The following is a 23110-nucleotide window of genomic DNA, read 5'->3' on the forward strand; positions in this document are numbered from 1 at the left end:
GTGTTGGTGAATTCTCCTACTGGGTCCCTTTAGGCAGGACAGGAGTGTTGGCAGCGTCTCAAGCAGTGAAGCATACGCTGCTGTGGGGCACGTCCTGCGCTCTTCAAGAGCAGCCTGATGATGCGGCATTAGTGTCCCCTCGTCCTGGGTCTCGTTAGGCAGTGTAGCAGTGTCGGCAGCGGCCCAAGCAGCGAAGCGTCCCACGAGGCAAGTCCTGCACTCTTCAAGCGCAGCCCGATGACATTGCATTGGTGATCCTTCATCCTGGATCATTTTAGGCTGGGCAGCATTGTCAGCAGGGGCCCAAGCAGCGAAGCGTCCCAAGTCCTTCGCTCTTCAAGGGCAGCCCTATGAAGTGGCGTGGCAACCCCTCGTCCTGGGTCACATTAGGCAGGTCAGCATAGTGCCTAAATCGGCAACACTCCCCATCCCTCCCACAGCAATACTCTGGAGAAATAATCAGACACAACACATTTTTTAGTGGAGAAAATTGCTGCAGGTTTATTTGCATAACAAATATGCCAACATGGTGGGTTATCTTACGGGCGATCCCAGGGCAGGCAGCCCCTCGCCGCCTGCCCACTTGATGAGACAAATACCCGGTGGCCCTCGCCAACCGGTGTTTGTCGATTTGGGGGAAGGGATAGCCCCTCCCACCGGCGGACCACCAGTCCACTCCCTTACTCACGCCCCTTCCAACTCAGGGGGGGCGAAGAGTTGCAGGCAACCCCCAGTTGCTCAGGTCCACAACCGCTCAAAGGACTAACAGGGCGCCGTCGCTTCTCCAGGGTCCAATGTGAGGACCTCCCTGGGGATTTTGGCTTTCGCACCCTTACTGTACTCCTGCAGAGGGTACCCTTCTGTACCTTACAGCCTCTGGATCACCCTGTAAGTCCGCCACAGCACTGGGTGTGGCCACTGTCACCCCAGGGCCCCCCACCCCGATAGACCTAGTTACCTACACCCTCCCCCAGATCAAGCAAGAATAGGACCATTCTCCCTTTAAACAGGTGGAGGGAGATCCGTGGGCGGGAGAGGTTTAAGTACCTCTCCCCCGCCCGGAAGTGACGCAGACCTGGGGGACCCTCGAGAGTCCCCCCAACACTGGGAGGCTAACCGTGTGCCATCCTGTGGTACTAAGGGGGGCAACCCTCCTAGGAGGGCAACCTTTGTGGGCCCGGGGCAGCCCTGCAGTGTCTGTAGCAGCCCAAGCAGCATAGCGCCCCACACCGTGGGCCAAGTCCTGCGCTCTTCAAGGGCAGCCCTATGATGTGGCGTTCGTAACCCTTCGTCCTGAATCATGTTAGGCAGGGCAGCAGAGTCTTCACCGGCCTAAGCAGTAAAGAGTCCCACGCCACGGGGCAAATCCTGCCCTCATCAAGTACAGTCCGATGACGTGGCATTGGTGACACCCTGGTCCTGGGTCACGTTAGGCAAAGCAGCAGTGTCCACAGCGGCCCAAGCAGCGAAGCATCCTGCGGGCAGGTCCTGCACTCTTCAAGAATAACCCGATGACGTGGCATTGGTGACCCCTTGTCGTGGGTCACGTTAGGCAGGGCTGCAGGGTTGGCAGCAGCTCAAGCAGCAAAGCGTCAGACGCTGTGGGGGAAGTCCTGCGCCGCAGGGCAAGTCAAGTGCTCTTCAAGCGCAGCCCAATGACGTGGCATTAGTGACCCCTCGTCCTGGGTCATGTTAGGCAGGCCAGCAGTGTCTGTAGCGGCTCAAGCAGCGAAGCGTTCCTCAACGTTTGGCAATTCCAGCCCTCAAGCGCAGCCTGATGATGTGATGTTGGTGACCCCTTGTCTTTGGTCACGTTAGGCAGGGCAGCAGCGTCGGCAGCTGCCCAAGCAGGGAAAAGTTCAACGCTGTGGGTCAAGTCCTGCGCCCATCAAGCGCCGCCCGATGATGTGGCGTTGGTGACCCCTTTGTCCTGGTTCACGTTAGGCAGGGCAGCAGTGTCAGCAGAAGCCCAAGCAGCGAAGCGTCCCGCTCCACAGGGCAAGTCCTGCGCTCTTAAATCGCAGCCGGATGACGTGGCGTTGGTGACCCCTTGGCCTGGGTCAGATTAGCTAGGGCAGCAGTGTGGCCCAACAGCAGCCTTATCTAAAATGTTCCTTTTACTACGCTGCCTTTACTGCATCCAACATTCTTTCGACTGTATGCCCTCAACCATTTTCATCAACTGGACACTTTGATCTCCTCTTTGGTTTGGGCAGGAGGACACTCCCAGGTTGACAGACATATCGTGTTACGTCCCAGGGAGGAGGGAGGATTAGTGGTACCTAACCTGAGATGATATTATTAGGCCTTGCAAATTCAGCATACAGCGCATTGGCTGGCGTATGAGAATACTTGAGAGAAGACACTACTGCAAGGTGACTCCTGTGCTCTCTCGCTGCCATAAATCCTGGCGATGGGCGGTAGTGGGATAGCTAGATCCCATTTGTGGTGTGATTCACTGCACAGCAGTGGGAGTGCATGAGTCGACTGGTATTAAGAAGGGCCACCTTTGCTAGGGAATTTACTTTTTGGGATCTGCTCATGTTCCAGGCACTCGCTAGTTCGGTGGACATGACTCCATGGTGTGAAGGAAGCTGTGACACCGTAGGGGATCTCTTCCCTAATGAGGAATTAATTTCATGTGAGTCAGCCCAAGATGCTTTGGCATTTGGGCCAGGGCATTTCCCTTAGCATGCCAGCCTTTTGACGATCACTAGGGACATCTGGACCTCCTTTCCAGTGGCTTCTCCCACATCTCATACTTTCCGGCCCTTGTTGGAGATGGGTGGGTGAGGGGCGACATCTGGTCACGCACTTCTATAACGCTATGTTAGCTGATTGTTGACAGGCTTCGCCTCCCGCTAAGGCGCCTTGGAGTGGAGAATTGGAGAGGGATATAGGGGACTTGTAATGGTCACATTTGAGTGGGTTGGTAATACTGTATCAAGTAACGCTAGGTTCAAACGTACAAACTTTCACTATCTCCATCGAGCATATATGGCACCATACAGGTTACACAGGATAGATCCCTCCAGGCCTCAGCGGTGTCCCCAATGCATTCACCAACAACATCCTTCTTGCATCGTGCATGGCACTGTCCGCTGTTGCCTGCTTTCTGGGACCAGGTGGTCGAGATGGTGATGGCAGCGATGGTGATTCCTGGTCCACACGACCCAGCTACACGTGTACTGGGGCTATTCCCTGAAGTATGGGCCAGAAGATGGCTTTTAAGTGTCTACACTTGCTCCTTTTATTGGCCAACCACTGCGTGGCAATCACTGAGATGGGTACGACTGGCCAAGATTGGAGCTTTGGGAACATGATGTGGCAGAATAGGCTGTAGCAGTGGAAGTAAGACTGAAAACATGTAGGACCGATGATAAACTAGGTGAGGCTCTTGATTCTTAAGGCAGACTTGTGTCTGCCGTTTTGTATCCCTCTGGCTCAGACCAGGCTACAGGAGATGAGACTGGTAACTCCTCCTTGATATCCACTTCTTACTGACCTCCACACTCATGCATTTGCTTCTCTTCCCTCTGACTATTTGTGGGATCGGGGGACTGGATACTACATTACACGGCATTCAATATCTATTTGCAAATCGTAGTATGAACCTGGTTCCCGTACCAAGGTGTTACGTGATATATGTTTATGATTGCTTGTTATTGATTTTCATGCTTTATTGCAGAGGTCTTCAAACTTTTGTAGGTTGAGCCCCCCCAGCTGAATGTTTTTAGATGTTGGGCCCCCCCCACCACCTGACAGAAATTTCTGGAATCTGGTACACTACATAATCCTTGATGGGGCAAGACATGCCCATACTTGTGTACAGGGGCGCAACTAGTCCCGAACATCGGTGGGGCTAACACTCCCATCCAGGGCTGGCCCTAGCACTGGATGCACATAGTGCAACGGTCTGTTTTGGCCCCTCTCCCCCATTTCCTCCTTCTCCCTGAATTTCCTCACTACCACTCAACAACAATGCACCCTATCTTTCCTTTCTGGCAAACATTTCATTTTTTTATAGCACTACTCATAGTTTACCCACACTCAGTTCTTTGATCTGCATGTTACACATTCTTTATAGCAGGCACATTAACCCTCTGCACTTTTTGGGTGGTAGGAATGCCCATGTGAGTGCACAGTGAGTTATGCGACAGTGTGAGAGAAGGGTAAGATGAGTGACTGCAGGGTGAGTGAGGTGACCATATGAATATGGGTGCGGATGTCCGTGCAGAGTGGGACAAATTAATGTATGGTTAGTGATGGTCTTATTTGAGTGAGTGTGCACATTAAACAGAAAGGGAGACATGTGAGTGAAGTGTTTCAAGAGTGCAGGGTGAGTAGTGTGCTTGTGTGACTGCCGGATGTGGTACAGGGTGAACAGCACAAGTGCATTGTGAGTGCAGAGTGATCATTGAGTTCAGGGTGAGCTGGTGATCAGTGTGAGTGCCTGGTGATCAGTGTGAGTGCCTGGTGATCAGTGCGAGTGCATTGTGATCGCCGTGAGTGCAGGGTGAGAGGGTGATCAGTGTGGGTGCAGGTTGATCAGTGTGAGTGCAGGGTGATCAGTGTGAGTGCAGGGTGATCAGTGTGAGTGCAGGGTGATCAGTGTGAGTGCAAGGTGAGAGGGTGAATGGTGTGAGTGCATTGTAATCAGTGTGAGTGCATTATGATCGCTGTGAATGCAAGGTGAGAGGGTGAATGGTGTGAGTGCATGGTAATCAGTGTGAGTGCATGGAGATCACTGTGCGTGAACGGTGAAAAGGGCAAGAATGAGAGCGAGTTGTCTGAATGCAGGGTGCATTCCCAGACACTTAAACTAACTCAGCAGGTTATTGACGGCAGTGTAGGGTTTCAGATCTGTTAAACTATTGCTATTATGGTATTAACCAGGGATCAGGGTGGACGAAATAAATGTGCTGATCTTCCAACAAACTTCCAGTTTTATGGTTAGGGTTGCCAGCTCATTATTTTGATCGCCCAGTTTGTACAAAAATAGGTCCCCTGAAGCTGTATTGTCAGCACTTGTCGATGCATACTTTGAGCAGCAAATATAAATAGTAGCACTTTTAATTGTGTTCTATATCTGCCTGAATGGTCCATGACTGATAATAAAATGGAACAAAGACAGAAACATCACATTACAAAGGTTTATTTATAAGCATATTTGGGGTCAAGACAAGCAGGCTGTTTAAAAAACACATGGCTTATTTTTCAAGCTCCTGCCTGTGTAAATGTAAAATAAACGTTGTCTCCTTTCTACTAAGAGCTTCCTCCCAGGACGGGGTTAAACTGGTAAAGCTGAAATGCTTCAGCTGCTTTGGGAGGCAGGATGTCTCCTTTGCTAAAAGTGAAAGCAAGGAAAGACGTTCTTTCAGCTGCAGTGAGAGGCAAGGAGTCTCCTCTGCTTTGAAATCGAGCAAAGGAACAGGACTGTCTGTTCGTTTTTTAGCAGAGGAGACCCTGCCTCCCACTGCAGCTGAAGCATCCAAGCTCTACCAATTAACCCCCTCCTGGGAAGATTAACTGTTAGTTCTTAACGTGACAAAGGCACACGTTCTGCCCTATTTCCCCTCCCTCCCCATCCAGCCCTCAGTTATGGGAGAATACCCATTTGAACTTGTGACACCTCGGGACAGTAAAAGACTGAAAGGGAAGATCTTCGTGTGGAGTGCGCGCCCCCCCCCCTGAGATGGTTTCAGGCCCCCCTGGGGGGGGGGGGGGGCACGACCCACAGATTGAAGAACTCTGCTTTGTCTTCTGATAACCAATAAACAATATAGAATACATTATCATACAGAAGGGGACAGTCTTCAAAGTGGACCAACTCCAGCTAATATTACCTACCTACTTTTGACATGTGTGTCTGCCTTTTTCAGGGGGTGCCCAGTTCAGCGTTGCGAGAGATCTGTCTGCTCAAGGAGCTGAAACACAAGAACATTGTCCGGTAAGGGAAATCTTTCTGTGTGTATTGTTGTCTTTGTGGGCTAATGTGTGTATGGAACTGGTGTGTGGAGCTGTTAATTTATAGAATGGGTACATAGGTGCCTTACACGCAGAGTTCAGCATGATTGTACAAAGAACCTTTCTAAAAGTTGTCTGTGTGTGACACGTTTGCAAAGGGTATGTCTTTTATGGAAGGGCTGTGTGTGAAACAACTTAGCAGAAAGGTTATACATTGACTGCCTATATCTAGAAACTGTCTGTCTAGCATATGGATTCAGAGTTTCACTTAGCAAACACTGACATTCATTAACAATTGGACAAGGGAAGATTATAGTATTTACAAGTAGTTTTGTGGCCATTCATGATTTGGGTCCCAAGCGGCTTATGACCGCCCTCGGACAATGCAGTACCCTAGAACAATATTTTTGTTTTGTTTTATTAGTACAGGTTTGTATAATCTTCCCCAGCCTGGGAGCATTCAAAAGAACACGCCACACAAAGCCTTATAACAAACTTCTTTATTCCTTCATATACGATCGAACACTGTGCACACTGCATCATAAATTTATAACCACACCAGAACACCTTCCAACAGTTTACCTAATTCCTGTTTAGAGTCTGCCCAGGATTGCAAGGTTCCTAGTGCTCATAATATCAAGATACTACATCTCTCCCTTTGTTAAATAAAAAGTACAGACAGCATTAACATCATAGTTCATCAATGAGTCGTCAAGGTGCTTGCACTGGTCTGCCAGATCAGGTGGTATAAGGTAATTGAGGTGCACCTTGATTGTGTACTGACATAGACTCAGGTGCTTGATCTAGACACTTAGGCGGTGTTGCCTCACTCGTGACATCAGGGGCTGACGAACACCGAGATAAGTGTTTAAAATGTGACAAGTTCCGTTTGATGGACTTTCTGGGGTTATGTGCTGTAACCATATATCCTTTCCACTTTACAATCCTTAAAGGGAATGACCGCAAACAGAGAGTCAGTTTTCCGCTTCCTGTTCTGTTTGACCTATACCCAGTCCCCTTTGTCGAAGAGGAGACTAGGTCTTGGGCGCATCAGCGCTGATCGGCATATGTTTTCATCTTGCACTTTCGAGAACTGTCTGTGACTCTAAATTTATTGGCATTCTTCGATTGGTCCGATGTCCGTTGTGGTAGTTTGGTTCTGATGGCTCTCCCAAATAGCAAGGTGGTAGGATTCTCGCCAGTTTTGGAGTGAGGAGTTGATCGATAGGCACGAAGAACTTGATACCGGGCTTGGTTGAGATTGATTCCTTCCATCGATTACCCTCTTGAGTATGTTCATTAATCTGTTAACAACGCCATCAGCTTGGGGCCAGAGAAGTGAACTCTTGAAGCTTGACTTTGAGTCGAACATGACGCAACTTTAATTCTTTGCTATTGAAAGGTAGACCATGGTCAGGTTTGAGAATAATGGGGATGCCCCATGCTGCAAGGATGTCATCATGCAACTCAATGACTTTGTAATGGGTTGTTGATAAGTCTTCCACCCATGGAAAATGGGGATATTCATCAATGACTACCAAGAGATGATGTCCATTTCCTAGAGCCCAAAGAATGTCAAATGTTCTTGTTAAGCGCACAAATCACCAGGGAGGTCTCATGGCGCTGCACCTTTCTCCCAGGCATGAGCAGGGAGGTCAGACATTGTCAATGGATGCCTTTCCGGCTGAGAATAGGCATGTTCTGTTTCACGAGAAGATAGAATCATCCGGCAAGATAAATCAGGAAAGATATGGAGGACGTCAAGGTATAGATCACGGCTAGTCGCAGAGAATAAAAAATGGTTCGGCCCACAGATATGAGGTCAAAGCATTATTCCGTCTACGCGCTGCGCAGTCTCATATTCCAGTAGGTCAACTGAAGCTGGTGGCCGTCCTAATAGAAGTCACAGCGAATCACAAAGAGTTAAGCATTCAACCCACGGATATGAAGTCCGAATGTGATATCACCTTTTGTGAACAGCTTGTAGATTGGATCCGAATCCTGCGCAGGATTCGGATCCAATCTACAAGCTGTTCACAAAAGGTGCAATCCACCAATGTGCTGCTTCTCAGACCAGGCCCGTTAAGGCTCGAGCTGCGGGAAGGAGGTCCGCTGCCGCGACGAACCTGGAAGCTACTTTTGCCGATGGTGACTATCACATTGCGATCCTGCGACCTCATATCTGTAGGCCGAACCATTTTTTATTCTCTGCGACTAGCTGTGACCTATACCTGGACGTCCTCCATATCTTTCCTGATTTATCTTGCCAGACGATTCTATCTCCTCGTTCGCAGCGTTGTTCTCATACCTTCTCTCACCTAAGGAGATACTTTGAATTTTCTATATAAGTGCCCTGAAGAAGTCCTGTACTGGGATGAAACGTGTTGACTATACATTTTTGTCTACGTAATGGAATAAAGAGATTAAACTGAGGAGGTTCTCCCTCGTCACTTACTGGATCTGGACTTTATAACCGCTCCTATTGAAGTGTTGTCTTGTTGTGTGGTGCACCCGTGCTTTTGGATTTTAATTGTTGAGTTCCTGAGGAAACAAGCACTGTAACGGTGGGTGCTGTCCGGTGTGCACACGGACCCCTGTACAGACTGAAGGGGTTATATATTTCTTGGAGTAATAGAGGGTTAGGTGCTGGCATTGAGAAGGTCACACTGTTGGTCCAAGATTTGTTTCTAAGTATGCATGCACTTGATGAAGTTCCCTGAAGACCGGCTTTAATGTATTTACAACTCTTGCATAATGACAGTATTCTCCACGTTGCTGAATTTTTTAAATTGACTGTTAAGTTGAGAAATTGTATGGACCGGTAAAGGTCCTTTGTGATGAATGTATCTTTCTTCTTTTGATTCCATTGTATTGATACCGCACTCCTGCACTTCTGGCACTTTAACTGATATGTGTTTACAATTAATGTGTTTTAAATTGTTTTATTATTGTATATGTACTTTTATGGTTTGTGCAAAAAAAAACGAAATAAAGTCTTTATACTACTACTAACACAGGTTGGCACTTGCACTGAAGTTGTTTTGTGTCTCATTGCTGCTGTAAATGACCCTTGACTCTGTAATGGTTTAGAAACAAACCACATGAAGGTTATGGGGCAAACGTTCACCTTTATTGTAATTTTGGAACAGTGTCCAAATTAATTTTGTCACTCGGTTCAGTGATTCTTCTTTTACTTTTGATCTTCTTTGCAAGCGGCTAATCTTACATGTGCAGGTCGTTCATTAGTAGACATCCTTAGCGCATATTCATCTTCTTCACTCTTGCTTAATAATGAAGTTGAAGAGCCTTTATATGATTAATTTGATGACGATCAACTTGATTTCTGCTTGTAATTGGTGTTGCCTTTTGGCTTGTTGGCGTGGCGAGAATGCTTCTGGAATCTTCTGGCATCCACTTTCTCCTCTCGCTGTGGCGCATTTGGTTTCTCTTTAGCTTTGCGGACCATTATGAAGTGTTTTTTCCCCGCAGTCTTTGCGTATCTGTGCTACTCTGCATTGCCATCAACTTCTAAGATGGCTGTGTATTGGCTGGAGCAAGGCTTTGACTCCAAATGCGCCACCTGCAGACTGCTTTGCATTGATTTGTGGCGCAAGTGGCACACACAAGCAGTTTACTGTACTATTGCAAAGTCTCAGAGAGATCAGCCTTGTTTCTTCCGGGCACATATCCCATCCTCGTCACCAGTTGAAGCATCTTACTCAGCCCGGAAGCATGCAAATGAAAACGCCAAACACTGAACCCTATACCAGACGTCTTTATTCCGCCACATTAGATAACACACTGCACTCATTGCGTCATATCTTTTATAACTGCACCTTAACACCTCCCAGCAGCTTACGTAATTGCTGTTTAGAGTCCGCTCGGGTCCACAAGGGTGCTAGCGCTCATAGTATCCAGATACCACAAAGTGCATAGTGGATGCATATATTATTGTGTGTTCTTTACAAGTGTATTGTTGATATCCCAATCTGATGATCTGCTTTTTCTCGTTCCTTGGTGTAGGTTGCACGATGTCCTGCACAGTGACAAGAAGCTTACCCTTGTGTTTGAATACTGCGACCAGGTGAGGCAGGCTGTACAATCCTCTGACTTCGTAAAGAAAAAATGTGTTCATATATGCTTGTAAATTGGCTTATTTGAGGACATTTAGAAGTCGAGAGCCAGGAAGGGCATACTTGGCCCATTTTACAGGGAAACTTACTTAATGTCAAGAATGAGCACTTGTGCATTTGAGAGCATTGTGTGAGGTTCTTGCCTGTTAATTGCTGCTCAGACAGTAGTGAGGATTTCATGTGTTTTTTTGAACAGTACTACACGTTGGTGTGGTGGCTAGATTTCCTCAGTGAATTGAAGGGGGTAGGGTGATTCGCTTTATTTTGGAGTTATATTTTAGTTGCAAGACAAATATATTTAAAACATTTTAGTTTTACTTCATCAATGAAGCAGTACAAGACCAAAAGACAAGTGAATATGTCATATATATATTCTTTATTGTTTGGTTAAAAACCATTACAAATTAAAACTTGATCAGTTCATCGTAAAAAGGACCGCTGAGTAGAACCCATTAGAGCATTGTCAATAAATGATAGTCAGCATGTAAAGAAAGTTTTTGAAAATAGAATACAAAAGTTATAAGTTATTTAAAACCTTCAAATGCATTGTGGGCAGATTGTCTTCCCTAGGAGGACCGGTACCAGTATGGCTGATGTTAGCAGTTTGAGCTCCTGTTGTTAAACCAGCAGGCTGGCTGCCGCCCTGCTGCGGTAGGATAGATTTGGCAGCTCTAATTTCTTGCAGCTGCTTTTACGCTTTGTGGACTAATTTAGTGAGCCCAATGTTCAGCTTGGTGTTTTCAGGATTGAGGGCTGGTATTATGGCCTAACGGCAGGTTCGAACTCCTAGCCTGATCCATTCGCCCCAATAGTAGCCATCTGTCTGTAAGCATTGCGGGGCATGCACAAACTATGTGTTCCATTACTTCAGAGTGATAGCCACACATCCTGCATTCGGTATCAGGGCGACGCCGGTCGGGCATGTTCTTTAAAAATGGCCAGTCACCCATCCTTAGAACTAAGAACTTTTGTTTCAAGTAAAATTAAAAAGTGCTGGATAAGTGAGGCACCTCAACTCCTGGTTTGAAATTTGTGATTACTGCCCACGCATGTTTCCTTTTTGACAAAATTGCCCTGTCTGAATGACATGACCACAGTTGGACACTCGTCTTAATCACAGCCTTAAGCACCTGCTGGGAAGGGTTTGTTTCCCAGAATTCTTTGACTCCTAGTAGTTTTAAACTGTGATCCAGGTGATGATGATTCAGGCTGGACGGGCATTTCGCTATTTCTCGCCAAAGTTTTGCCTCCAGGGAGCCCTCCCTTGAATGGCGCAGTCTATTGCAGAACTTTATAAATGCTCCGGCCTCAATGCTGTGATGATCCAATAGGCCCAGTTCAAGACAGACCTGCGATGGTGACCTCGATTTTGGTAGGCGGACTGCACGTTCAAAGATTTTGGTTGTTAATTTGTTTAATATTGAACTAGTTGTGCCCTTCATGTCTCTTGCCCATACGACCGAAAGTTGATTATCCTCGCCTTTATCACTTTCAGCAAGGGAGTTAGACTTGGGCAAAGTAGTTGTTTTGATAATTTTGCGGCGGCGGCCTCTAGTGACAGGGCTTTGGTCCTTAGCTTTTCTTTTTGTTTGATGAAAGAACATCTGCGGTCTGAAAAAATACCCAAATATTTATAGTGAGATGTTGGTTCAATTTTTGTTTTGTCAAAAAAACCACCCGCCACGTGGCCTTTTTTGCTTCCCAAAAGATATTGTTTTAGTTTTGGACAGGTTCAATTCCAAGGAGTTTCTTATAGTGTAGGGAAGCAGTTAGTCAAGAAGCCTTTGTAGGCCCACTTTGGTATGACTTAGTCAGACCAAGTCGTCGGCGTAGAGCAGGTTGCTGATGCGGGTTCTATCTAGTTGAGGGGGATGGCAGTTGACACTGTCTAGTGACGGAGATAGATCTGATATGAACAAGTTAAAAAGAAGTGGAGCCAGCACACAGCCTTGTTTTATGCCGGAATTGGTTCTTATTTTTCTGGACACGTGAGAGCCTTCGCCCAGCTTAATTCTGTTCCATGTTTCCAAATGGAGTTGGACAGTTGTGTTTAACAGGGTCGGGGGTATGACCCAGGACTCTAATTTTTGCCACAGTAGGGCCAGGGGTAGGTGGTCAAAAGCCGCTTTAAAATGAACAAAACAACAGTGCAGCTGGGTTTGTTGGATTGTCGCTTTCTCCGTCCGGACAGTCAAGGTGAATAAGTTAGTTGTTGTGCCAGAGTTAGCCAAAAATCTGGTCTGGTTAAAAGGGAGGCGCTTTGTTAAATCGGCCCAGGCCTGCAAATCTTCTAATAAAATTCTGGCGTAATATTTGGACTCAACGTCTAGGAGTGCTATCATTCGGTTAATGTTGGGGTCATTTCTCTTCCCGCCTTTGTGGATTGGATGAATGATAGCACCTCGCCAAGACTCAGGGACGGTTTTGTATAGCCAGCAATGGAGAAACAGGGGGTGCGGGGGTCAGATAAGTTGACCATAAGTCCACGTCAAATTTGACATGTCCTGCAGAAGGCCGTTTGGCCCTGGAGCTCCTTCGGTCCTGGCTTTCCTTATGGAACATGAAATCCTGTTTTTTAACTCATCCGATGTCCTGATAGACTCCAACGGGAAATTGTTGTTAATTACCGGGTCCTTGATTATTGGCACTTCAGGCAGCGTAGTAAGTGAGTAACTGCGCTCAAGTTGTCTTGGACTTCTTGGTTCTAAATGTGAAGTCGCCGGGTTGGCTGGGCTGGCTGAGCTGTGGGCTTTAGAGTGGTTTTATGTTCTGATCTTTAAAGTGCATTGATAAAAATTGGCTCCAATCATCTGCGCTGATATTTGCGTTACCGACTCCACTTCTGCCTCTTTTTGAGTTGTGGTTCTTGCTTTCGTGGATGAGCTTCAGCCAAAATTGACCCGAGGCCGCTTGTTTTTCCCTGCGTAGTGCGACTTTGAAGGCTGCCTGGGCTTGCTTGTAAGTTAAAAATTTGTTTTTTTCACCTGGGCTCTTCCTCGATTGGCGTAGTGCACGGTTTCTTTAGGCTTTTCATTGCTTTGTTACGGGGGAGATGCGGAATTTAAATGTTTGTTGCCTTTTACTCCGCGTTGGTGGAGAGTCTTCAAATAGTTCGTTTATGAAGCTAGCCCAGCTGATAATAACCAGAGTGACTGCCTCCTGTGATAGGTGTAATAGAGCTCTGCATTTTTCCATCAACAGGAGAGCCGTGGCATCCGTCAATTTTATTCGCTTTAAGTTTTCTCTTTGACTGTCTGAGTGGGTGTGGGCGAGTTCTTGGTGTCGTGGGGTGGTAGCTGATGGTGTTATGATTTGTGGTCGGTGATTGCTCCCGGCTTGTGGTACGATGTAGTAACTATCGATCAGGGGAAGTACCTCTGTGTTCCCTAAAGTAAAGTCCAGGAAGGAATGTGTTCGATTGTCTGAACGGGTCCATGCAGGGGGAATGTCCGTGTGAAGACGTCCATTCAACACGATCAATCCTACACTGCTCAGCTGTATGACCACGTACTCCCCCCAGTTTCGATGGTCTGTTTCCAGTTTTTAGTTGACTGTGGAGCACAATGTGAGGGAACCATTGGCGGATCGATCCCAATGTCCACTAAAGAGTTGCAATGGAGATCGGTGTTAAAGTCTCCTGATATTATAGTTGGTATGCTGCTGTGCTTACTTAGAGGATTGCTGACTATGTTGATTAGATTGTTCATTTTGGATTTTTTGTCAACGGTAGATGGAGAATGTAGACATTAAGGAGAAGCAGCTGCCGATCAATGGGTGAACTTCCTAACACTATGCCGGAGTACCTGTACGAATTACGTGAATTCCAGGTAGCCTTATATGGGGATGCTCTCTACTGCCCAGGTTTCTTGTAAGATGATGATATCATATTCCTTTAGGAACCCAAGGGTGGCCAGAGATTGACTTTTCAGCCCAATCCGTTAAGGTTCCAGGAGCATATTGTTAGGCCCTGGTGGATAATGTTTCAATTGTTCTGTGGTTTTTATAAATCCCCTGGCAACCATGACCAGTCCACCCTCTCGACGTTTTGCTGGTTGGAAGTGCGCTCTGGAGTTGCTTTTGGCGAATACCTTCTTGTTGACTTTAAAACTGAAAACGGGGCCGGTGTTGTGCTGAGGGGGTGAGCCTGGTTGTTTTCTAATATTGACGGATAGTGAGAGACACTTGGCATTGTGATTTTTATCCCCTAGGTTTTATATTGTTCGGTTTTTGACTGAACTAATTCTTGGATTGCTGGGGTTGCTAGTGTGAGTTGGGTTACTTCACCCATGTTGAGTCCTGTGGAGGCTAAAAATTCAATTGCAACTATATCTTTTGATTGGAGGGTACTTAAATCCGGCAATGTTTTAAAGAGCCTGAGGATATTCCCACGGTTTAGTATATTGTGAGGACCTCTTGAGACGTATTCTAGGGTTAGCAATAGTTTGGTGTCTGAGCTGTTGATTGCATGGATGAAGACCTCGTCAGTTGTTACCGGCCTTATTTGTTTGGGGTTTTCTTCGTTTGGCAGAGTTGTTGTAATTATGGCAGGCAGTTGAGGAGACGGTTCTCGATAAAAGGTTCTTAGAGGTAAAACAGAAGGTCTAATACTTGTGGCCACCGACTTATGACGATTTGATAAATTTGAGGAATTCTGGTGAGATTGTTCCTCTGCTGTGTGCTCTGGGCCCAGGAGGTGGTCCACCACTGTGGGAAGTGGCATTAGATGGTGTAGGGGCCCTTGTTGCTCTTCGTTGGGTGCTTGCGCCTTTGTGACGGATTGATTAAGACTGGGTTTTGCTTGAGTGAGTAACAGCGAGGGAGGCGATAGAACTTGCGCTGGCCCTACTGGTTGACTGTTCTGGCATGAGAATTCTTTCAGGATTACCGGTGCTGGTGCCGTTGGATGGTGGCTTGGATTTGCTTCTGTTGTAGCTGGCTTGGCTCGCTCTACCCTTGATCTTTATGGGTTGGCCTTTTGGAGGTAACCAACTCCGGAGCGTTTAGTTTCTGTTATTTGTTTATTCCGGCTCTTCCGCTGTCTTTTTGTTCACGTTTTGATAGTTGATGTGGTGTATGATGGATAGGTGATTCTGTGTGATTTACGTTGCAGTCTGCTATCTCCACGAGGGATCAAAGAGAGGGGTTGATATTGTGCATCAATGGAAGTTGTGTCCTGGACAGAACTCAAGGCCTGGGGCGAGGAGTCATGGAGTCCTGACTCTGGTCGCTTCTTGATTTCCGTTAATACTGAGAGAAATTGGGGTAATGTCGATAAAGAATCAATTATGGGAGAGCAGCAGCATACTGATTGGACCAGTTGGGCTTGGGATTGAGCTTTTGTAATAAGCGAGTTGAGCGCCTCCAGTTTTTTATCAATCCCGGAGGTGTATACTGCTAGGGTGTTTAGAAGGTGCACCTGTAGGTCCATCTTATCAGAATGATATGTCAGTGCTGTGACTGTGGTTTGAAGGGTTTGCAGTAGTTGGGACCATAGGTTATTAAGGTCATTTGGTGTGGGCTTTTCATGTACAATAGGCTTGTTAGGTTCATTGGTGAAAAATGATAATTCTAAAGAGGTGAGGATTACGTTCTCATTGGGCCACTCTTGATTTACCATTTGATCTCTTTGGTCAGCGTTGTTGTGAGGACTTTGGGTGCAAAACTGGTTGGGATTGCTGAGGTTGGCACTTGGATAGGTAACGACCTGTGGTGACAGGACTCTAGTGCTCCTAATTTAGATATCCAATGGGGTTAGATTTGGGAATTTTTTTGCTATTGGAGAGAACTGACTTGAGTTAGGGCAGACAGTAGAATTGGCTGAAGTGCATCTTGGAAGGTGCTAACTTGGAGGGAAGCTGAGTGCGAGTCAGGACGCTGATATAGCCTCTATCCTCTGAAGCGTCTAAAGCGTTGGTTAAAAAAGACTCTGTTGTTGGTGGTGGACTTGATGTTGATGAGCTCTCGAGTCCTCCGGCTGCAGCATGAATCGTGGGCTGAACCAGAATTTGATGGAATGTAGCTTCTGTGTTCGTAAAAAGGGGGCTTGAGGTTTATTGAAGGAACTGGATTTTCTGACGCTGGTGCTGATTTCCTAAAATAATCTCTTAATGAGATTTTTTGATTGTTGAATTTGTGAGCTCTGTCTGGCCTGGTTCTGGCTTGTCTGTGGACGGATGGTCATGGCCTGAGTAAAAAACCGGTGTTGAGTTTGCCTGTGAGTCGGTTTGTGTAGCAGCCATTGAGGACGCTACCTTCGTCTTTGCACTTTTTTTGGGAGTCTTTGTCGGAACTTTCCTTACTACCCCCAATCTCATTATAGGGATTTTTTTGCTACTATAAACAGCCCTACGTCTTTCTTTGCTTTCCTGATGGTTAGTTGACTTTGGGTGTATGTGCTTGAAGAGGGGTGCTTACTTTTTAGATTTGCTGAATTGCTGCTTTGCTGTTTTACTGTTAACTGTCCCACTTGGACACTGGTGGGTGATGGTGGGTGATGGATGGAGAATGATGGGCGATGAACAATAAATTGACTGGGTGGCTAGGACTGTAAGGAACAGCTGTGGAGCGATCTTGATGTATAAATGTCTCCAAGCCTGTACCCTGGCTTCCCCTTTCTTTCTGTTTGTTGGTTGCTGGTGAAGGTAGTCTGTCGGCTGAGTACAGCAGTTTGCACATAGGGTGAGTCTGTAGCTGGTTTGAATCGGGTCGGGGTGTTGTCGTTGAGGGCGTTGTCATTATCGGACCAACTTTGAAACCAGCTTTGTGACTTCAACTTAGGTGGTGTAGGGATGTTTTTGATACTTTAATGTTTGGTTGTGTACTGTGTAACGATATGGCAGTAGAGGATGGTAGCAGGCTGGAGCGAAGGCGGTGATAGACTGGAACAAGGGCAGGGGCAAGCGGGGCTCTCAAGGCTGGGTTGCTAGCTTGCCCCCGAACTATTCGGGCTGCCTCCGCAAGACACCAGGGGCACACACTTGCGGCGGCCTGCTAAAGGGCAGCCGCGCTTGCCTCCCACGGACACAGTTACAGACTGGTCTTCTTCCCTAGTTTTTCCAAATTTCCAGTTTCCTTTTCCAACGGGGGATTTTTCTCCGAAGTCCAAGGTACAAAGACCGAAGGTCAAGTGCACACAGCCCACGGTTTCCCAAATTTTTGCCTCTCCAAGTCCAGTGGTGTGGTGGTGGTTTAGCAGGCAGTGCTGAGGGCTGGCTGGAGTTCTTAGAGAGATTTGCGGGGGTTGGCAGCAGATTTTTTTAGAGTTTTTATTTGAATGTGGTACAATGAGCTAGCTGGTTGAGCTGATGAATGGAACCAGGGGTAAGGGGGGGGGCAGGAGGGGGATAGTGGTGAGCGGCAGGCAGGTAATTTGCGTTTTTGCCGTGATGGCTACAGGCGTCCGGTTTTGCCTGCTATTACCGCCACCTTAGGTCCATACGCACTCACCCGGGCCCCACGACTCCCTCCTTCCTCACAGCCTTGGTTCCCAAGCTCCCAACTCCCGAGCTGGTGTTTCGTCGATTTTCTGCGAATTTCTCCTGCGGTGCGCAGCTCTTCCTGCTCCGCTCCTGCTACTGCTGCTTGCTTCGCAGACCGAAACGAGGACGAAAAAATGGACTGGACTCTGAGACCTGGGAATCCTCAAGTGAATATGCAGTTAATGAAGTAAATGCAGAGGTTCATTGATTTTACGCTAATGTCAAGAAAGCCTCTTAATGTCTGTATGGTGTTCCTCGTCCATTCCAAAGTATCACTGTCTCCACTGGGTCTAAGTGAGAGAGTAAGTCTGTTTGTGAATGGTAAGCATATGCATGCCTTAGCAAAGCTTCACAGGCCGCTAGTTTGGAGCACAGGCATCGTAGCAGAGTCGAAGTCTAATGCTTACTGTCATTTACCCAAAAGGATGCACACATTGTTTTATTGTTTCCCAACAGCACCCACTAACGTACAGCGATCCATTGTTTCCCAACTCGGTTCATAACACTATCAAATATCAAAACATACTATAGGCATCATTCATCTTATATTCGTGATGGAGGAAAAATTAGAGCTACAAGTGGCAGCAGCTGTGTATGGGGATCCTAATCGTGTTATTTATAACCTTTATTGAGTTATGTTTTTGTCCTGCTCATGATGTAATGTTTAGACGTATATGTGCATTTCATTTTATTGTCTTATCTGAAAACAGACACCCACCTTTCCTATAATTTTAGATAGTACATACCCTTGTGTTTGTCAAGTGAGACAGTTTTGTTCCTGTTTCTCTTTGGAGTGCCTTATCAATTATTTTTCCATGTTTCTCTCAATACATTTTATAAACATCCGTTCCTCATCCTTTATTATTGCTAGACTTTAGAATTCTGCTTTCACTTCTTACGTTTTACAAGGTTCTGAAGTCTCACTTGGTCAAGCAGTTTTGGTCAGAAATTCTAAACAAGGTTCTCATCTTACACCAAAGGTACACTGAGTTGGCTTCTCCAACCATGTTGTCGGAGCTTACGTTTTCACTGCTTAATTTGTGCAGATGGTTGCAGGTGGTGAAGGTCGGCACTCATTTTTGGGACAGGATCTTATTTTGCAACATCACACTTTCTTCACAAAGGCAAAAAAAGAGAGAAAGGCAGATGAAGAAGAAAGTGGAATGTAGGAATATAGCGACAAAGGGGGCAGGGATGAAAAATGGCCTGTAATGGTAATGTAAAGACATTGAAAGTGCAGGATGGTGGGAGGAGGCATGTCGTAGAATTAGAACTAGGCAATCCTGGCATTCTTCTAAGATGGCGTCGGAATCCCCATAACAAATTTGGAGGCCTGCACCTACTCATTTATTTAATTCATTTATTTATTTTCACAAATTAAGCACAATTTGTTCTCGTGGTTATTTAGAGGGTGCCCTTTTATGTTATAACACTTAAAAACTGATAAATATACAGACGTTATTAGGCCATTGCTCTTTCTCCATTGTCTGCCTCTACTTATTCCTGCCACCCAGTAGCACGAACGGAGACTGCTGTTTTATTATTGTTCCAATATAGAACTTTTCATGCAGTACCGAACATGCATTCAAACATCATACGCGGTACACGCCTAAATGTATACATATACTTGCCAGTTCCCTTTTTATCTGCCCATTGTTGTTGTTTTTGAGCTTGCTACTGTCATGTTTAATTTATTCTTAGCCGTGACTAGCCTAGATTCTCCTACACGCTTTTTGTGTTTACTTGTTGGTTTGTTGTCCTTTTTAGGTCTCGCCTCTCAATGCGCATGCGCATTGAGTGAAGCGAGACTATAGGGGCTTAAACAGAGGTTTACCTAGACTGGCGATTGCTTTTAGGTCAATGCGCAAGCGCATTGACCTAAAATGGTTGTGCACACCATCAAATCGCCAGCCATCTGTTATCCCAGCTTGGCGCCTCCGCTCCTGCTCTCTCCTGGCTGCTCCTCCCCTAATTATTCACGGCCGGCCGGCCGTACTGTCACTTTCACGGCTGACAGGCCGTGTCTCGTTTTATTTTTTTTTGCTTGTTTTGCAGGAAGCTGCAAGCGAAACTGTTTTATCTGTATAATTTAAAACTCTTTTGTATTGCTAGCACATTGCTAATGGAGGACGAAGAGTGACAGTGGACAACTAACGCTTAACAAATAATAAACAAGCAATAATTTATAATCCATGGATTTAAATGCAGAACGTTTCTGCTTCTTTTCAGTAGCATCGTCACGGCAATCACGTGAGAAGACGCCACGCCATGGAGCCGGCCTGATCTACATTCACAAATTCTTGCTATTGGGCTATCTGACCCTTACCGTACAAAACCAAATGAAATTGGAATGTCTCTTCACAGAATAAACGAACAAATTTGATTTGTAAACTGGAGTCTCCTCCGGATGGAATCACAGTTACTTGACTAAAATTAAGAAGAGTTCACTCCAATTGCCCTGGAGAAGTCCGTGGAGGACGAAACGCGTTGGCTACTGGATTGAAGAAATGAATAAAGATTAAAACTTCAAAAAACATCTGAAGACTCTGCTACCCAACTCTTTTAATATTTTTTGACTTGTGTTGAATGATTATTAATGTACAGATCTCCAAAATACTGACGTGTGTGCTGGATCAATTGCTAAAAAACGGCAATCACGTTTGTAACGTGTTCTTCTCAAAACTCATCCAGTTACATCATTGGTAAATCGTCGACTTTGAATCTTGAATAAAAAGCTGGTTTTCCACACACAGGCCTGCAGACGTAAACGAAACAAAGGCATGGACACCATCCAAAAGTCTGTGAAACTTTCTCTGCTTTTAATAGCGCTAGAATTTTTGAGGCCCCTGAGGCATTTGCTGAGCACGTTCTGGTACGGTGCGCCGTACAGTATAACCACGCTCTAATAAATCCGTAAAGTAAACCAGCAGTTTTTATTTATTTTCTTGTGCTCTCGTTATATTCACAGCTAAATGTGCTTTCCCAGCACTGGTTTCCTGAAGAAGTCAAGGGGGCCATCTATTGGGTAAAAGTAGAATTGTTTACCAATGTGAGATTTCACAGAATTCCATCTGTTTAATGCCGCGTCTTTCCATACACCCCGTACTCCGTGATATGGGTTCAACGTGTTATTTCTACACCAGCAACCTGTCCGTCCGTAACCTGAAGGTCACACATTTGAGCCCTGCCGAGCCCTTTAAAGCCTTTTATTTTTAATCGGAATATTATAGAAACGGCTTTTAAATTGTGTATTTTTTCAAAAAAAAAATTCATTTTCTTTAAAGGAAGTTGGTGCAGCCCGTACAGCATAGCAAATATTTCAAATAAGATTCTTGAATCGAAAAATACAAAAGCATAACAGTACGTACATCATGCTACATAAATTATTGCTTCCAAAAATATGAATTGAAGAATTCATACACGTGTAAAAAGTTTCATTGTGTATCCAAATTTGATGGCAGATATTCACCCTCTTCAGTTCAATACGAACCCATTTTAAAGTAGTGATAGAGCGCACTTTTCTGCTCCTAACGATTCTCGTGTACATTACTCAATCTCAGTTGCGGAATGTACTGTTGGTTTTCAGCAGGGGGGGGGGGGTATCTTATCCGATCCTTAAAGGTATTGCGAAAGCCATTTGGATCTTCAAAACCAACAGAGTGATGATTTCAAACCATAAATGTTTGTTGTTAAAGTATATATTTTACCTAAAAGGGACCTAGATGTTGCTTCACGCAGTACCAAGGCCATTTCACCCCCTCACCCACTCATCCCCACACACCCACACTCACCCTCACACCCTCAACCCCCCTCACAACCCTCTCACCCCCTCACCCCCCTCACCCTCACACACCCTTACCCTCACCCCCTCACCCTGACACACCCTGTCACCCTCACACCCTCACCCTCACACCCCCCCTCACCCCCCTCACTCACCCTCACACCCCCTCACTCACCCTCACACCCCTCACCCACCCTCACACACCTTCACACCCCCTCACACACCTCCACACCCCCTCACACACCCACTCACCCACCCACTCACCCTCACACACCCACTCACCCACCCACTCACCCTTACCCTCACCCCCTCACACACCCTCAGTCACCCTCAGACTCACACTTCCTCACCATCACACACCCTCACATCATCTCACCCTCACAAACCCTCACACCCTCACACACCCTCACACCCCCTCACCCTCACACCTTCACTCATCCTCACCCCCTCATCCTCACACACCCTCACTCACCCTCACCCCCCCTCGCAACCCTCTCACCCTCACTCAGCCTCACACCCTCACCCTCACACACCCTCACTCACCCTCACACCCCCTCACACCCCCTCACACACTCACACACCCACTCACCCTCACCCTCCTCACCCTCACACCCCTCACCACTCAGTGCTACAACACATATTGTGTTACAATAGGTGTCACATTTGCGAAAGATAAACTTGGCATTGTAAATAACAAAGCTATTAATTTCGCTATTTGCAAAACAAGCACATAAATAAAAAATGTGTCCTTTACAATACCAATAGCTCAAACTTTTCCAATGCGAGACCTATTGCACTGCTGTGCTTCTCTCCCCTGCTGCACTCTCCTCCTCTCTAGAGATGTGGCCTAACGCCCAGAGCTGCCCGCTAAGTCACGTAAATACAAAACATGTTGCATTCCAAATGCTATAGGTGGCACATTCGCGAAAGTTATAACTATTGGCATTATAAATGACAAAGCTATCAATTTAGCTATTTTAAAAACCAACAAATAAATAAAATATTTGTCATTTACAAGACCAGTAGCTCCAACTTTACTAATGCCAGACCTATTGCATTTCCAATGCTTGTTTCCACTACTGGCAGTATGGCTCAGCAAACTGAAAGCTCGCCACTATCATAAGCGATGATCAGTAGGTCCAAGTTTGAATCACAGCAAGACTCCATTTCCGAAAATTAATTACCACAAATTGGGTAATGGCAACATCTGTTACATCCAGTGATTTGAAACAGAAGATTTTGTTACAGGGGTTTGAAATGTCATAAAATATATCTGCATGTCCATTGGACAGGTTGCTTCATGAATGCATTTGTCATGTAACATAATCCACTCGTCCCTTTGGTGCCATGTAGTGTGTCAACACATTATGGCACATTCTTATGATAGTCAAAGTCAAAAAGCTTTATTTCGATAAAACAATTATCATAAAAGCAGCACAGTAGGTCAAATCGTACATGTAAAAACAGTGATAGATTAAAAAAAAGATTTTGTTGTCTATGTGCATAACATTAAAAATGACAGTGATTTCGGTAATAATTGTTTGTACAATCAAAAAAAACTAGCCAATTAATTAATTGAATTTTCACAGATTTCTTAATCAAGAAGAAAAAAGATGGCAGTTCATTCAGTTAAAACATTTAAAAAAAAATAGAATTAAACAGTTGATTTCAGCCTTTTGGCTCGAATAGCCCAAGCCCATGAGAGAAATTTGGCTAAGGCGCAAGCATAGAGTACACTACTATCGGATATG

The 23110-nt window shown here is 45.8% G+C and overlaps 1 protein-coding gene across 1 annotated transcript in view; it reads left to right on the forward strand.

Moving 5' to 3' along the window:
- Positions 1-23110, forward strand: part of CDK5 (cyclin dependent kinase 5) — a 617240-nt gene that overhangs the window by 72433 nt on the left and 521697 nt on the right. The window contains exons 3-4 of the mRNA XM_086940921.1: positions 5883-5950; positions 9991-10051. Coding sequence (XP_086797047.1) covers positions 5883-5950; positions 9991-10051 — 129 coding nt within the window. The remainder of the gene's footprint in view (positions 1-5882; positions 5951-9990; positions 10052-23110) is intronic.

Source organism: Lissotriton vulgaris, chromosome 10 (genome assembly GCF_964263255.1).
Source record: "Lissotriton vulgaris chromosome 10, aLisVul1.2, whole genome shotgun sequence".
NCBI lineage: Eukaryota > Metazoa > Chordata > Amphibia > Caudata > Salamandridae > Lissotriton > Lissotriton vulgaris.